Source organism: Lutjanus erythropterus, chromosome 4, assembly GCF_056507025.1.
Source record: "Lutjanus erythropterus isolate fLutEry1 chromosome 4, fLutEry1.hap2, whole genome shotgun sequence".
Lineage (NCBI taxonomy): Eukaryota > Metazoa > Chordata > Actinopteri > Lutjaniformes > Lutjanidae > Lutjanus > Lutjanus erythropterus.
This window is the reverse complement of record NC_139320.1, coordinates 40,379,856-40,395,924: the sequence shown is the minus strand read 5'-3', so window position 1 is coordinate 40,395,924 and position 16,069 is coordinate 40,379,856. Positions and strand designations below refer to the sequence as shown.

Sequence of the window (16,069 nt, the reverse complement as noted above, 5' to 3'; positions counted from 1 at the left end):
CATTAGATTATCTCCCCAGTAGATGAGGGACTTCCCTCCATTGATATGCATTAAGGCAGGTATTACAGCACTATTATGTATCATTATCTATGTAATTTATTGATTATTTTTGCATGACTACAGTAACTTTTCTGCATTAAAAAAATGGTCGACTGACTTGGACTTGGACGTTGTCCATTTTAATGTTTGCTCTGATAGATTGTCTGCAGTAATACTGGAGGTGTGTCCGCCCGTCTTGTCAGCATTCAGGAGCTACGTCATCATCCAGTTAGATGAAGTGTGTTCACTGTTACATTGCACAGCAGAATTCATGGTATTAGTACTTTTACTTGCAAAAATAATCAGTAGTTGCAGCCCTGAAAACATCATATTAGGATAAAAAAAAGTCACCATATTTTATACTGATGTAATCCAAAAGTAACAGAAATAATCATGTTACAGTTCTTTAAGATTGTGATATTTGGATTAAGTATCTGATTAATTTGAACAGGTAATAAGTATCTGTATTGGAATACATGTTAAAGACTTCAAACACTGGATGCAGTTCACCCTTGATATGATTTAACAGTCAGATTTCAATTGCCTCTGTGTGTGTGTGTGTGTGTGTGTGTGTGTGTGTGTGTGTGTGTGTGTGTGTGTGGTGTGTGTGTGTGTGTGTGTGTGTGTGTGTGTGTGGTGTGTGTGTGTGTGTGTGTGGTGTGTTGTCACCGTGAGGCTCTGGATGGTGCACAGGTTCACCCACAGACCTGGGAGTGGGTGCCCAAGGTGGTTGTTGATGCCTTGAATTGTGAGTCATCAGTGGAAGATACCAACCTCTTAGGAGTGGAGCGACGCAAAACTCTGGAACTGGATTCTGTAGCTGAGGAGCTGGAGGGGAAATAGCATCATGTAGGTACACATTTATAACAAGCATGCTTGCAGGTTAAGTCTTATTATTTTCAGGAATTTGGGCTGTAAGCAACACATACTTGTAGTAACTAACTGAAGATAATCCTCGAAGTTCTCTTTCAGGAAGTAATTTATTAGGGTAGAAGGATATTATAATAAAATTTGGTGAGATAGGAGGCAGATGAAAATATCTTCAACACCAAAGCTCCTCTAGATTTTGCCCACTAGAGGTCGCACAAGCACAATGTTACATACGTCCATATTATTGATGTCATGGTGGATCTATTTTTTCTATTTTTGGTGGCAGAAAAAACACTGACATTTTATTAAGACATATCATGATTTTGCATGAAAAGCGAGAGAAAGTGGCTGTCAAACATCCTCTGGCCAGTTTCTGTTGTCTAATATGAAGAAAATAGACTGATTATGTGTCCAGTCCTTATTGTAAAGGAGACACAAAGTTAGAAGGAGTGCAAATATCAGTATGTTTTATGTATTATTATCAGTGTCCTTTGTTATCCTCTTTTCTACATAAACATACTGCAATCAGAGGCAGCTCTATACAGTTGTCTTGTGACAATACAGCATCATTTTAAAAGATTATTGCCATTGGGTGCCAATTGATGCTTTGTCTGTGATAATATTTCCTTTTTTCCGGAAATGCCTGTTACCTGAGTTTATGCCATTTTAAAGGTAATGTGCTAATAAAACAAAAATCTATCATCTAATAAGATATCTTTATTAATTCCCCAGAGTAAAATTCAGGTGTCACTTGAAAATATGTTCATAAAAGTACACGTACAGGTGCAAACACACCCCAGCAACAATGTTGTGGTCTTGCCCAAGACGTCCCCCTTTCTGGTCATCCTTTCTTGACACTGTATTCTTAGTTCCATGTGATTTTAGTCTCCCTGCTCGCCTGCAGAAGGTTATTGCTTTTTCATCTCTATTAGCTAGATGTTTAATTTTGTTTAAATGGAAGGATGTCACCCAACCATCACATAACCAATTTTTGACACTACATTTTGTGGTTATTATGGTGGAAATACTACCACACAATGTGAAAGTTCCTTGCAGTAGCTTCAATGATGTGAGATTTACAAGGATTTATAGGCAGAATATGGCAGAAATCACATATCATATTTACGAGTACATCAACATTTTTTAGGTGAAAAAAAAAAAGAATTCAATGCACCAGAGTAGTGATATTTTGAGTAACACTGCTGATCATCAAACTAGAGTGACACTGCAAGACATCATCTTAAATACACATGAGCTGTAGAGACCAGTGACCTGATGAACCACAAGAACAGAGTGTGTAAAAATACTTATACATACATGAATGCAAAATCTCAAACATTTAATAGATACATATCACTGGTATTGCACATGGAATTTAGTTCAAACAGTATCTGGTGTCAAAATGTAAAGTAACACTCAATAAATGTCCCCACCCTTTGAGAAAGTGTAATAAATAAAGGAAAAAAAACACTATATACATACACATACATATATACAAGGAGTAATATATCAATATATTCCAGCAGCACGTAATCTGTACTTTTATATGTGATATATAAAATATGATCTGCCACCTGTGATGTTGAGTGTGGAGACTGTTGAGGTTATTTGTTTAAAATCAGCAGCTGCTGTTTTAGTGTGTAACAGAGCGTGGAGGAAGTCCTGCTGAAAGACAAACCTACCGTCAACTCTCTGCAGAGAGCTGCTCAGTCTCCAGTTCAGAGGAAAGCCAAGGTTAGCTGCCCAGCGGCTGCCAACCACCACCCACGGTCTTTCTGATGTTAATGAACGTCCATTTACACAGAACCTACATTTGAATACGTACACAAATGTTGGCAAAGCACTTGGTTCAATGCTTTAGGCCAGCTGGACACCCAAACAGAAAATGTGTGTCAGAGAAATGAGGCCAGTCTTCGCCATCGTCGCCTGCCAGCAATAAAGATTAATGTTGCCTATAGAAGCAGAAAAAGACTTGTTACATCTTTGTTTTGTCAGTGCAGCACATCACGTCAACGTGGATGATCTTCTGCATGCAAACCTCCACGTTGTGCAGCCCATAGACAAAGCACAGCACAGACATACTTTAGCTGTCTGTTAACCATCTGCTAACTTCATTGGGGATTAAACAATTTAACCTTTCAGCTTTTCCACACTTTCCAAAACTTACTGAATCAAATGGATTAAATCCTGATAATGAAGCAAGTCATTTCTCAGGGGTTGTCAAAAAAAATTATCCACAGTTTTACAGCCGCTTCTTTCACAATTTAAGCTTATGGACAAGTTTTGCTGCAGAGCATTACCCGTTTTGGCATCAAATTTGCTGTGAGTATCACAAACCAAGTGCCATGTAGTTCTATTATATTGGAGATAACTAGAAACTATATAGAAACTATATCTAGATCCTAGATTCTCAAACTGTGCTACATGTACCACTGGTGGTCACAAAGTTTTTAATTTAAAAGCCAAATACTAAATATTACAAAACTGATGCATGAATGAAGCATGTAGCCACGATCATGCACGTAGCGTGCACATAATACATCATCCATCTGGTATTTACAAGCTCGAGTGTGATGGCAGGATAATAAGCACAGGTACAATGAAGAGATTAAAAATTAATGCTTCAAAAATACTGCAATCATGGCTGCAACAGGAAATATTACAACTTGTGTTGAAAAGGAAGTGGATGACAATGAACCAAGCGCAAGTGCTAGAGGCTACCTAAGAAACTGAATTTTCTCTGAGGTGGTGTGCAGTGTAAAAAGTTTGAGAAACACTGATCTAGATGGACAAATGGTACAAAAGTTAAGAGGAAAACTGCTTGCAATGCAAACAGTGATGATTGTTTCTTAATGTTTTAATGAAAATCATCAAAGAAACGTTGTAAACATTGAAATGTCTGACATCATTAAAGGGAATTTAGTAGAGCTGCAACAATAAATTGATTAATTAATTGTTAAATAAATCGCCAACTATTCTGATAATCAATTAATCAATCTGAGTAATTTTTAAAACAAAATTCTCTGATTTAAGCTTCTTAAATGTGTCTGTTTTTCGGTTTCTTAACTCCTCTATAAAAGCATACTGAATATCTTTGGGTTGTGGGCGAAAGAAGACATTTGTGGACGTCATCTTAGGCTTTGGGGAACACTGATTGGCATTTCTCATCATTTTCTGACATTTTAAAATTAACAACTATTAATCGAGAAAATAATCAACACATTAATTGACTGTGAAAGTAATCGTTAGTTGCAGCCCTAGAATTTAGGCCTTGTTAGACAGAATCATTTTACTTGTCTTTGCTTTAAATATTGTCTTTGATTAAAATATTTATTAAAATTGCCCTTTGTTGTTTTGTTTTTTGTAACTGTGAAGAACTCCGTATCCCTGTTTGTGGCTATACACTTGAATGAATTACTAGACTTCACATAGTTAAATCGGAGAACCAGTACTTGATGAGTCTTGCTTCTTAAATCAGAAAATCTCTCTCCCTCATCCATCTGTGCTAACCAGCCAATTTAACCACTACATCAGCTCCTCTGGATCAATAAACTCCAGCCCGTGTTGGTGAAAATAATGGATTATTGGATTCTTCACCTAATTGGACGCCACAGACCGTGACACACTCTCACTGTCACACATGGCGTGGATTGTATGTCCCTTTGTGTGCTTATTTTCTGCCTGACCAGAGTTGCTTCCTGATACAACCTCCCATATGTTTCAAAGCCGTCTCGGCAGTGACGGGTCAAAATCCTTGCATGACCCCTGTCCCCTGGGCATCCAGCCAATGGATGCAGGGGGAGGCACCGGTAGCACCTATCACATCGGTCCGGGAAATGTTCAAATTTTGCAGTAGAGCTTTTTTAACCATTTTTTTTTTCCGTTTCTAATGTGTTTAGGTGTCCACTAGCCATGCTTGCAAATCCCAGTGTGACACCAAGCTGCTCGTGTATCAACCACAGGGCAGAAAAACCCGACCGCTGCAGCACCTCCTGCTTCAACCCGTCTTCACCCCACTTTCAGTCATGGTAAGTCACTTCAGAGCTTACAGACAGTCTGCACGTCACAGAAGTAACTGATTTTATATATATTTCAAAGTATGTTTCTTTACACTGAGGAAAGCGTCCAGAAAATCTACTCCTTTCTTTAATGCCACGATCTGGAGAAAGTTCTTAGAATTAATGTCCCACTGCTTTCAGCTCCGTCCTCTGTTTCCCTCTGCAACTTGTCCAAAATGCTGCTGCCATGTTTCCTAGTGGCACAAAAAGTTTACCCTACCATCCATCTTTTCACTGCCTTTCAGGGCCTCAGATCTTAATACCCTCTATGCAGTACATCACTCTGCTCTCAGATTCATCACCGGCGATACCTACAGTACCAAACATTGTCTTCTCTATAGAAAAGTTTACCAGACCAACACTGGAATTTGTTTAGCTACAAAGCACTGCTTAACAAATTACTAACTTACTTTACCTCACTATTACACTTCAGGAAAGGACTTCATCAAACCTGCTCTCAGGACTGGATTATTCTTCATGTTCCTCGTGTCAGTTCTGAACTTGGAAAGACTTGGAAAGCTTTTAGGTTTTGTGCTCCTGACTCATGGAATAACGTAAAATGCACTTTGAATCGTGAGTCTCTGATAACTGTGGGAGGTTTTAAAAACATGCTGAGAAATCTTGACGTTTTGACATGTAAATGCTTTAGGAATTATCTTAACCAACTGTTGTTGTTGTTGTTGTGCTCTTATTGTCTGTCTTATCTAATTGTTTTTCTGTTTTCTTCCTGTCTTGTTAACATTGTATTTCTGCTTTTGTTGCATAATGTAATCTCGGCATCAGTAAAAATGATGACCACCCTTAAATGTATCCCCGAGAAGTAGATAAAAGTTGAATAAATTAATCAATAATCAATTAATGATTTGAGTCATTTTTTAAGAAATAAATGGCCAATTTCTCTGATTTCAGCTTCTCAAATGTGAGTATTTTCTGGTTTCTTTAGTTCTCTAACTGACTATCTTTGGGTTGTGGACAAAAAAATATTATTATTTGATTATGTCACCCTTGGCTTTGGGACACACTGATCAACATTTCACCATTTTCTTACATTTTACAGACCAAACAATTGATCATTTATCTAGAAAATAATTGATGAAGCCAGCCTGTGTGTGTGAATACTGTACCTCTGTAAGCGTGTTAATTCTTCGTCGTATAAATCTGATTTGAACAGACCAAAGCAGCCTAACATAAGCTACACACAGACACATCGGTGTTTCATTTCCTATATAAAAGAAAGTTGAGTATGAATAAGCATGAATAATAATACAGACTTGTGTAGAATAATAATATATATTTTTTTTTTTCAAGGTGTAAATCCATATGCAGATGTTGGGTTTATGAACTCCAACATAAACAAGCCTGAACATGAACCCAAAACATATTCTCAATGGTCATAAAGTTGCTGACGAAATGGAAAATTCCTGCCACTTATTCCTCCCTCGCTGTAAGAAATGGTTTTTCATCACAGATCCAACTGTGTTAGTCGCTCTGTCATTTCAGCTTATGCTTGTGTCTGAATGCCAAGCTCCTTTGAATGCTTGGGTGTCTTCCAAAAAATCTGGGAACTTGAGCTGTAACATGAAAGTCTGCATTGTTACCTCAATCATTCCCACTGATTTACAGAAGATTATCTGATGCAGCACAGTAAAATCTTTGCTGAATATGTCAGAGTGCATTTTACATGCGTCCGATGTGATGGAGATCTAATTTGGACATATCACCCATTAAAACTCATCCAGATAAATTCCTCTTATGCAAGCATGTGAGAATCAGCTGACCTGGAGGATTTTATCCTCTGTACTGGGTGTTACAACCCTGGTGGAGGAGAAGTGAAAGCAATGTGCAAAGTGAGCACCTAATCTGTGCGGAGAATGTGACCCTGCTTTCAATCACACGGGGGGAAGGGGCAACTATGGCCAAAGTCCCCTCAAACAAAAGAACACAGTACATACACTCGCAGAATTTTCTTGGCATAGTTCTTGCGTACGTGGTATGGAAAGAAAGGTTCATAAAAAAATTTAGATCAGGTTAAGCAGGTTAGCGTTAAGCCTCTGAGTTTTAGATTTCCAATCACGTCCTTTTGATTAAATATTTCCAGCTGAGATAACAAGGGAATATGTGCACAGAAGGATCTCAGAGCTTTATCCACGTATCCATCAATCGTGCTAGCTAGCGCTCTCACTGTGTGCATACTGTCATTTTTTGTAAATTAAGACACCTATAATGTAAAGGGAATTGACTAGGGAATAAAGTTATTTAATGTCTTGTAGATGAAAAAGTTGCTTCTTGTCTCCATTCTCATGTCTGAATGGTAAATATGAAGGTACAGCCAGCAGCTGTTAGCTTAGCTTAACTCAAAGACTGGAAATAAGGGGAAAGAGCTAACTTGGCTGTGTCCAAAGGCGACAAAATCTGCCTATCCCCATCTCTAGAGCTTATTAATTACCATATCAGATCTAGTTTGTTTAATTTGCTCAAAAACCAAAGTGTAAAAAAAAAGATATTTGCTGTTTTAAGCTAACAGCTGCTGGTCGCCGCTTCATATTAGCATACAATTATGGTTGGTATCAATATTCTCATCTAACACCCATGAAGAAAAATAAGCATATTCTCCACTTGCACAATGTGGTGACATATATATGTTTTATGAGCTGCATGTCTGTTCATTTCCTGTGCAATTCTAATGTTACCTTCATCTCCAAACAGTGATTTTTCATCCTTAAATCAGAATCAGAATCAGAAATACTTTATTGATCACTGGGGAGAAACTGTTACAGATACACAATAGAACGATATATTATATAGTACAATTAGAATAAATATATATATACAATATAAAAAGGTGTATAAAAATATGTATAATCTACCTAATATACACAGAGACAAGTTAAGTAAGATACCTCACTTTTCACAGTTAGTTTGGTACATATTGTTAATATTATTTAGCCTACTGTTTGTTTTGTATTGTGTGTTTTTCACAGGTTGATAATCACCTCAGTGTCTCAGGAATGTTAGCTAGCTAGCATCATCATCTTCATTCAAACACAACAGAAACCAAATAAATGAAAAACATCATGGCCTGTCTTTCCACTTTTTTAACACCAACTCTGGTTGTTTTGTCAATATAAACTCTTAATTCAATAAAATATCGCCGGGAGAGGAGCGAGAGGAAGGTCAAACACCAGAGAAACAGTGGGGAGAAATGTTTACATGTATCTCAGTGAATTAAGGATTTATTTCAACCAAACCAGATTTGATGAGTGATGAAACAGTGGAAAGACGAGCCAAGATGTTTCTGGTGAGTTTTATTTTGTTGCTCGTGGTTTGAGCTGCTCTTGAGCAAAGCCGCTAACCCCTTACTGCTCAGGTGGTCTAACTATATGCATAAGCTAAACGTGAAAAGTGAAGTAACTATGAAAAATTGCCAAGTTTGAATGTGAAGGTAACATTACTGTAGTGCTGACAGGATGTAAACAGACATGCAGCTTCAAAACTGGATATATATCACACTACATTGTGCAAGTAGAGAATTCTTTTAAAACAGAAGGATATTACTTTTGTTCTGTTTTTTTTTATTAGTGCATATAAACAGAGACACTGTCAGATACATTCATAATCATTCAGCAATTTTATTACAGGCATGCAGAATACAGTATTACAAAACATGATTCTCAGATTACAGTCAAATAGGAGTTCTTTCCTTTTCTGTGATTTAAACACTGAACCAAAAAAAAGATTATACTGTGCTCTAAATATTTCTTATTGTATTTAACACATCATAAAGCAAGTTTATGTGGTTGACAGGTTGCCTGACAAGTTGCCTTTTAGTGTACGACGCCATGCTTTCACCACATGGCTCATTGTTGTCTCATTGACAGTGCAGCTTTCCTCCTCTTCTTCCTGCTGAATTGTGCTTTTACTCTTTCAATAGATAACTGAGCTGGACTCATGCTCATGGAGGGCTTTTCAGATCTTTGTAGCTCTTCAGCAGTGGTGACTTTGGGTGGTGCAGTTGTAAATGTCATTGGTGTTTGTTCAGTTTGTTCAAGGATAGAAACTCTATCATTGAGAGCAGCAGGTACAGCGTTCTTTCTTGGTTTTCTCTGCTGTCTGATTGTCTGCCTGTGTCTTTTTGTAATGACTGAAGGGGCTGCTGTGATAGTGCTAAAAAGCCTCCATTCAGTGTGAGTTTCTGTTTCCACTGTGGGCCTAATTCCACCAGCAGTTGGGCTGCTCAGTGAATAACTTGCCTCCAGAGTCGGAAGAAAAGGAAGTGCACTGTCACTCAAAAGAGGCAAAGCAGTTTTCCTCCTCCTGCTTTTCAGTCCTCTCCCTTGCGACTTTTGCCTCTTCAAAGAACTAAAAGAGGAGTTCACAGATGTACGTTGGATGGTCATTTTCCCTCCGTAAATGTCCAGCCTGTGTGAAACCTGCCGCTCTGTTGTTGGCAGCGATGGTACCGTGGGAGCCCCAGTGGGAGGGATGACTTTCAGACTGTCCACAGAGGAATTTTCACTGGGAGCGGCCACAATGAGAGAAGCTGAGCCGTCTTTCCTCCTTTTTTTCCTTCCCTCTCTGTCTCCTCTCTCCTTTGACCTGTTCCTTTTGACTTTAGGGATTACAATGGGGGTTTTGGCAGTGCTGACAACAGGCCGCTTTTCAGGGTCACTCCCAAAGTTTTGTTGCTCCTGCAGTGTGTCTGTGGTGGGGACAGCGATATCTGTTGTGTTCATTTCGAGCTCTTCAGAAGAAGGAAGAGGAGTCTTCTTGCTCTTCTTTCTCCCACGCTTCCTTAGCCTTCTGGTTTTTCCTTCCTCTGGAGCAACAGTTGTCGTGCTTGTGAGCATAGACAGGGTGACTTTTTCTGCTGGTTTCTTCTGGACTTTTGTGGGCGATGTCATTAAAACAGTCTCCTTATCTATGGCTGGTTCATCTTTCATGACTTCGTTGGAGGGCTCATCTTTTCCTCCAAGCTCATATTCAGTATCATCGACTCTGTTTGTGTCTCTGATTGATTGGTCAAGTTTATTTGACTCGCTGATGAAGTTACTCAGATCGTTGGCTTCTTCTGCTTTGCCACCAGAGGTCGAAACTGCAGCTCCTTCCTCTGTTTTAATACCTACCTCTGCTTTCTGCTTCCTCCTCCTCCACTTTCCTTTTCCTTTCTTCTTTTTGCCGGTTTTCTTCTTCTTTTCTGCATTCTTCCTCTTCTTCTTCTCTAAGCTTTGCGTCTCACCTTTCTCAGAGTCAGTGGTGGAGCTTTGGGACGTGGAGACAGTAGCAAGGACCTTAATGAAGTCCTCTGCAGCAGTGACAACGTTTCTGAGCGAGGGCTCCTCAGGGCCTGACATCGTAGACTGTGTTGTAGTCTCCGGTTTGTCTTCTTCTTTAGTTTTCTTGGAGTCTGTGTTCTTGGGAGGAGCCAACGTCAGCACATCGATGACATCAATGCCACCAAAGTCATACGGGACCGCATCTCTCAGCACAGCAATGGGCAACTTCTCATATCGTTTACACCTAAAAGAAGAGGAAGGAGTTTGTGTGTGGTGATTTAAGAAAGTAATACAGCTCAGTATGTTGCAAATCTGCTTAAAAGTTTAACACCAGATCACACTGATACTTACATGCCGTACCAGTGCCGCTCTGCACACTGTTCTTCATAGACGAAATCAAAGCAAGGTACACCGATGACATTGAAAAACGCCTGACCAACGACCCTGGAAGACGTGTCGTTGACTTTCCTCAGACAGTCTTTCAACCTGCAGAGACCAGCAGAGAAAACCAAAAGTCAGTCTTCAAATGAATGTCTGGGTAGGTTTTCCTGGGCACAAAATTAGCTCATTGGATGTCCTACACATCAACATACATATCAGCAAATTTCAGGTACCAGAATCGGTATTTGGAAGGAAAAAATGGTATCAGAACATCTCTAATGGCCAGTGCTGGATTTATGTCAAACTATCGCCAAAAATAGCCCAGTGGGCCAGTGATTAATACCAGGCTCAAAATTGGACCCACTACAGGTTATGTATGCTCTGTTTCACTTGATCACATGAACAGACACTGGTGGCATTAAAAAAGTGGGAAAAGAAAATATTGAAATCAGCTGATGCTCTGCAGGCAGGGGCTAAGGCCATTGTGGCTGCAGGGCATTTAATTTTTTGAGGGGCATAAGGCCGAACTCAGGGAGCCCTGGTGATGTAGTTTGACCCATAAGGGTAACCCCAAAGAAGGACATAATCATATTTTATTTTGACTCGTTGCAATGATTCCACTCCTGCAGATAATCCCTGCTTTCACTACACTCTGCAACTTGTCCTGGGATGTTATGCATTTGCAAGGTGTCTGCAGCATCAAGTATTCCAAAATTTAGTTTAAAGTTATTCAAAATTTTGCATTCACCTATAAACCCAATTTTTAAGTGTCAAATCAGGCGTCATAATTAGATTATCACTGCAACATTGTTAAGATGCAGTTCTTACTTTATTCTTGTCTTTTGTTGTAATTTATCACTTGCGCCTCCTGATATTTTCTGACATTAGCCATGTATGTTCACAGAGCTAGCTGTGGTTTAGGAGGTACAGTGGGGCATTCTCTGATCACAGGGGTCAGCGGTTCAAACCTCATCTCCTCCTCCTTCCTCCTCCTGTCCACATTTTTAAGTGCACAACTGCATTCCTGATTGGATAAATGGGAAGGGCTGCATCAGGAAGGGCATCTGGCCAAATCAAATATTCAGAGCATAAAGGATCATATGGCACCAAGTTGGGTGCAAGATCAGATGAACCACTGTGGAAACCCCCTAATGGGGAACAGCCAAAAGAAGAATCAGAAGAAGAATCATGTGTTCAATATATCTTATTATTTATTATTTATCTACTATTATTTATCTATTGACCTTTTTGGCAAGCTCCCTGACGCAGAAGCTGTTTATTAAAACAATATCCATTAATTATATAGTAAGATCCCTAATGGAAAACAGATGATCATTGCATCACTCATCATTAGTGTGATCTGGTGAGAAAATTTGACTGGTAACATTTGTCAAAATGATTTAAAAGCTGCAACTTAAATGCATATTATGTAGGATTTTCCTTAAACAAAACAATTATGTAGACCCAAAAATATCATCACGTATGAAATGTGTGGTGGTTTCTGTATCTGCAGAGACTGTGACCTCTTCTTGTACCTTCTTTTTTTCTCATTTTGCTGTGCTCGAGACGCTTTACTAACTCAAAATGTCCATATTTGACGCTCCAGGAATGAGACTCAACAATCAGTTATCTCTCTGGTGCATTTACCAACCTGACTATTCTACCATTAAGTTGTAACATGCTTGAATTAACTGAACTGATTTAATTTTAGTGAATTCTTATGCATTTTTTAAATTTTCTATGTTAATCATGCTTCTAAAACTCCTGAAGCTGATGGTCAATGCAAACTGTTACCTCATTCTTATTCTTACGAGTTCCAGAAAGTTTGAAAGATTAACAGCTCTGATATCAGTAATTAATATTGATGCAGTTCTTTATGTTGATTGTACTTGAGGGTGTGTTCTTTAAAAGGCTGATGCATAATATTATATTGTTTTGGGTTTTTTTTAAATAAAGCATGTTTTCATTGTTCCGCATGCTGTCAGACATCATTTGCATGCCAGTAACCGAAAGTATTCAAAACTCTTCACGAGAGTCCTAAAAACAGAGTTAGTTTGGCATTAAAAACTTAACAAGGTTCCAGTTAACTGTCATTTCTGGCCTCCAACATAGAGGTGAGTCTTGATGTGAGAATGCATTAATATAAAGAAGTGTTTGTACTCACGCGTTGTCACAATCACAGTGACAGATGGAGTGCCACTTGAAGTTAGTGTGGCCGTACTTTGAGGAGAAGGCGTGGATGACATGAGGACAGTGGTCGTGGATTCGGCAGCAGCTGTCAGTTCTTGCAAATTCTCCTACAACATAGAAATCAAAATTAATAAACTGAAAGATATTTAAGGCACACTCAAACAATACATGGATAATTTAAGGGACAGTTCATGCCAAAAGCAGGAATATATATTTTCCTTCTACCTGGTGTTTTATTTATCCATTTGATTATCTGGATGGCACTTGGTTTGTGGTTTTCAAAAATACATTTGAAAAACTCAGCAGCAGTGTCTTTTTCCAGAAGTCATGACCCGGTTATTCAAAATAATCCAAAGACCTTGTAGTGAGCAGTTTCATGTCAGAACTATTTTATTTCTTGGATAGCATCTACCAGAACTACTTATTTTCTGCTAGAAAGAAAGTAGTTCCTACATGAAACTGCTCACTACAAGGTCTTTGGACTATCTTGAGTAACCAAGTCATGATTTCTGGAAAGAGACACTGCTGCATGAAGTATGAAGAACTTAAAATTCGTTTATAAGTTTTACTAATTTAAAAAATGAATAAAGATGAGCACCAGTAGAATTTTCCTTCCTTTTGTGTTTATTAACCTAATAATTCTGGATTAATATGAACTTTATTGAACATGAAATAATGGGTTTTTATACTTAAAATTATTCCGTTCCATTAACTTATTGCAATGAGAGGGGTGAATGAAAAGTCTGAGATACATTTACTGAAAAAAATATTTGAGTTCGCTTGATAAATAATGTAATTTAACTGAAACCAAAGACAATATTTAAGCTCTAATAACCTAAAACTTGAGTTTATTAACTCAAAAAATGTAGCAGCTGATTGCTTTTTTTTTTTTTTTTACTAACTTATCCAAGTATACAGTGCATCTAGTTCTATTATATTTGAGAGAAGGCAGACATCTCTGCATCTAGATGCATAAACAGCAGAGAAATATGTCTTTTGTATTTGGGGGTGAACTGTGAAATACTGGAATTATATCACATACCCAGCTGGTCATAGTTATCAGCCATGTTTCCAGCTCCACACCACAGAGTCCCGGGATAAGTGAAGCCTCTCTTGGATCTTTTTAAACTCCTCTTCACCTGCAGCGCAGACTCATCTCCGTTCTCCCTCCTCACCCTGCCGCCGCCGCTGCGCTCCGACCTCTCTGTAAACTCCCGGCACGTCACTTTGGCTTCATCCATGCGCGCAAAACGCGCGTCCAGCTGCAGCGCGTCTCTCTGCTCCTTCAGTCCCAGCCTGCACTCATGCATGAACGACTTTACCTGCATCTGGTTGAAGATTACAGAGCAGGTGACGAGCTTCCCGGCGGGACTGACGACGGAGCGCAGCACCTCGGCTCCGTCCGACACCTGGTAGAGGAGATTCTCCCCCACCGTGGACATCTTTGCGCAAAACGTGCCATTCAGCATGGAGAACATCTCTTTGCTCTCCTTCTCTCTGAGGAAGTCGCCCTTTACCAGGTTTCTGTCCAGATAAGACAGAAAGACAAAGAAGACCGACCACATGATGCGCTTTCAGCACCACGCGCAACGGAGACAGCTCCTCGCCGGGTTTTCGGCGCTCTCCTGCAGCCCTCCCCCTTTTAAACCGAGGCTGGAGTGGTGTGATTATTAATACGATAAATGGCACCGCTGGGAGGAGTCACACGAGTTAACCTGTTAATATTTCCAACCTGGGCAGAGTATCTTCATCTATTACACTGTGGCACGGCGCTGAAACACTCGCAGCAGATACCCGCCACCTCTGTGGATTTGACCGTGCAGGAGGGGAGGAGGGGGTTAATTTGTGGGTGTGTAAGAGCATAAACCTCCAGCATCTTTCACTGCAGAGAGAGAGATGACCGAAAGTTACCTCCCCACCCCCCCTCAGCTCAGCCCTCATGCAGAAAGTGGAGATTTACTTTGGGAACACACATGGAGGAGGAGGTTCTTCCCATGGTAACAGGCATGGGGTGATTGTGCCAACCCAGGAGATTGGACATCTTTCAAATGCCACAAAACAGGCAGTGAATCGGTGATGACCTAAATCACAATGTAGGGACAAAACTCTTTCATTGAGGAATGTGGAGAAAGGTTGGCGCTGTCGCACGCAAACCTCCACTGACCCACTGAAGGACCAAAAGACTCAGACTCAACTGTCGCATCCAGGCAAACGGTAAAATAATGGAGACATCTATTGGCAACCTGTCCTGAGCGGATGCCATGGGTTACCTACTTTGTCCAGATTTATTGTTTTCTTCATGGTGATATTTTTATTTCTCTAAGTCGTTTTTAAAACATGATAAACTTCACCAATAAGCCATTGCCTGTGTGTCTACAATTTAACACACTGGAACACACTCTGTAACAAATAAGCATGCTTCTTACTCTGGAGACCAGGATTTGTAGGCCATGGCACCTCTGCAGCTCTACAGTACTTTACTGTAACGCTGTTTTCTCAAACATTTTTCCTTAATCAAAATAAAATGCAGTTTGGTTCTGGTTCTGTGATTTGGGTATTACTCTTAGATCATTGTGTGATTAATTTCACAGCCCTGCTTTCATTGGTTACATCTGTGTTTACACTATTGTTTCATATCAAAATGGCTGATGTGAAAAAAGTCTTTTGGTAACTTGCAATACTGTGCTTTCAAAGTAGTTTCCCCAACACTGCTCATACTGAATAAAATAATACGTTCCAACTCATTCATCTTGACAGCTGGTATTTTCCCCAAGATACTGATAAATTCAGAAAAATTATAATAATATATAAGCGAATCCATTTTTGTTGTACTGCCAGTGGTGGAAAGAGTACTGAGTAGTTACATTACTAAAACAACTCAATTACAAGTAAAAGATACTGGTGATAGAAAACTGCTTGAGTAAAAGTACAAAGTAGTCTTCTCAAAAACTACTCAGAGTGTTTGTTACTTTTTAACTACTGTTAAATACATTTAATCAAAGGGGTTTCTGTGTCACTGTGTCATCCCCACTAGGTGTCTCCAAACCTTCACAGGGTGTCTGAAGAAAACATATATCCATATATCTCAGTATTTCATTCAATTCTGTGAAGAAGTCTTGTGTACCAACACATTTTTGCCCTATTACCTTTTCTCTTCATATTAATGTTTTGTGGCCATAATTCATCTCATATTTTGTTGGTTTGGTTTGAGGATTTAATCTCTGAGTATAGGGATTGTCTGAAACATCAATGCAGTGA

General features: G+C 39.3%; 1 protein-coding gene across 1 annotated transcript; it reads right to left on the bottom strand.

The window, feature by feature from the left end:
- Nucleotides 1–8,539: 8,539 nt before the first annotated feature.
- On the bottom strand, nucleotides 8,540–15,261 carry proca1 (protein interacting with cyclin A1). The gene is made up of 4 exons (XM_084717978.1): nucleotides 13,854–15,261; nucleotides 12,786–12,918; nucleotides 10,592–10,726; nucleotides 8,540–10,484 (listed from the first exon to the last, which is right to left on the bottom strand). The coding sequence occupies exons 1-4, from the start codon at nucleotides 14,374–14,376 to the stop codon at nucleotides 8,825–8,827; spliced, it is 2,451 nt and encodes an 816-aa protein (XP_084574104.1). The 5' UTR covers nucleotides 14,377–15,261; the 3' UTR covers nucleotides 8,540–8,824.
- Nucleotides 15,262–16,069: the final 808 nt, after the last annotated feature.

Coding starts and splice junctions, on each gene's coding strand:
- proca1 (XM_084717978.1), bottom strand. CDS start 14,376: ATGTGGTCGGTCTTCTTTGTCTTTCTGTCTTATCTGGACAGAAACCTG. Junction 12,919..13,853: donor TGATAACTATGACCAGCTGG/GTATGTGATATA, acceptor TCTATGTTGTAG/GAGAATTTGCAAGAACTGAC. Junction 10,727..12,785: donor CACTGTGATTGTGACAACGC/GTGAGTACAAAC, acceptor TGGTCTCTGCAG/GTTGAAAGACTGTCTGAGGA.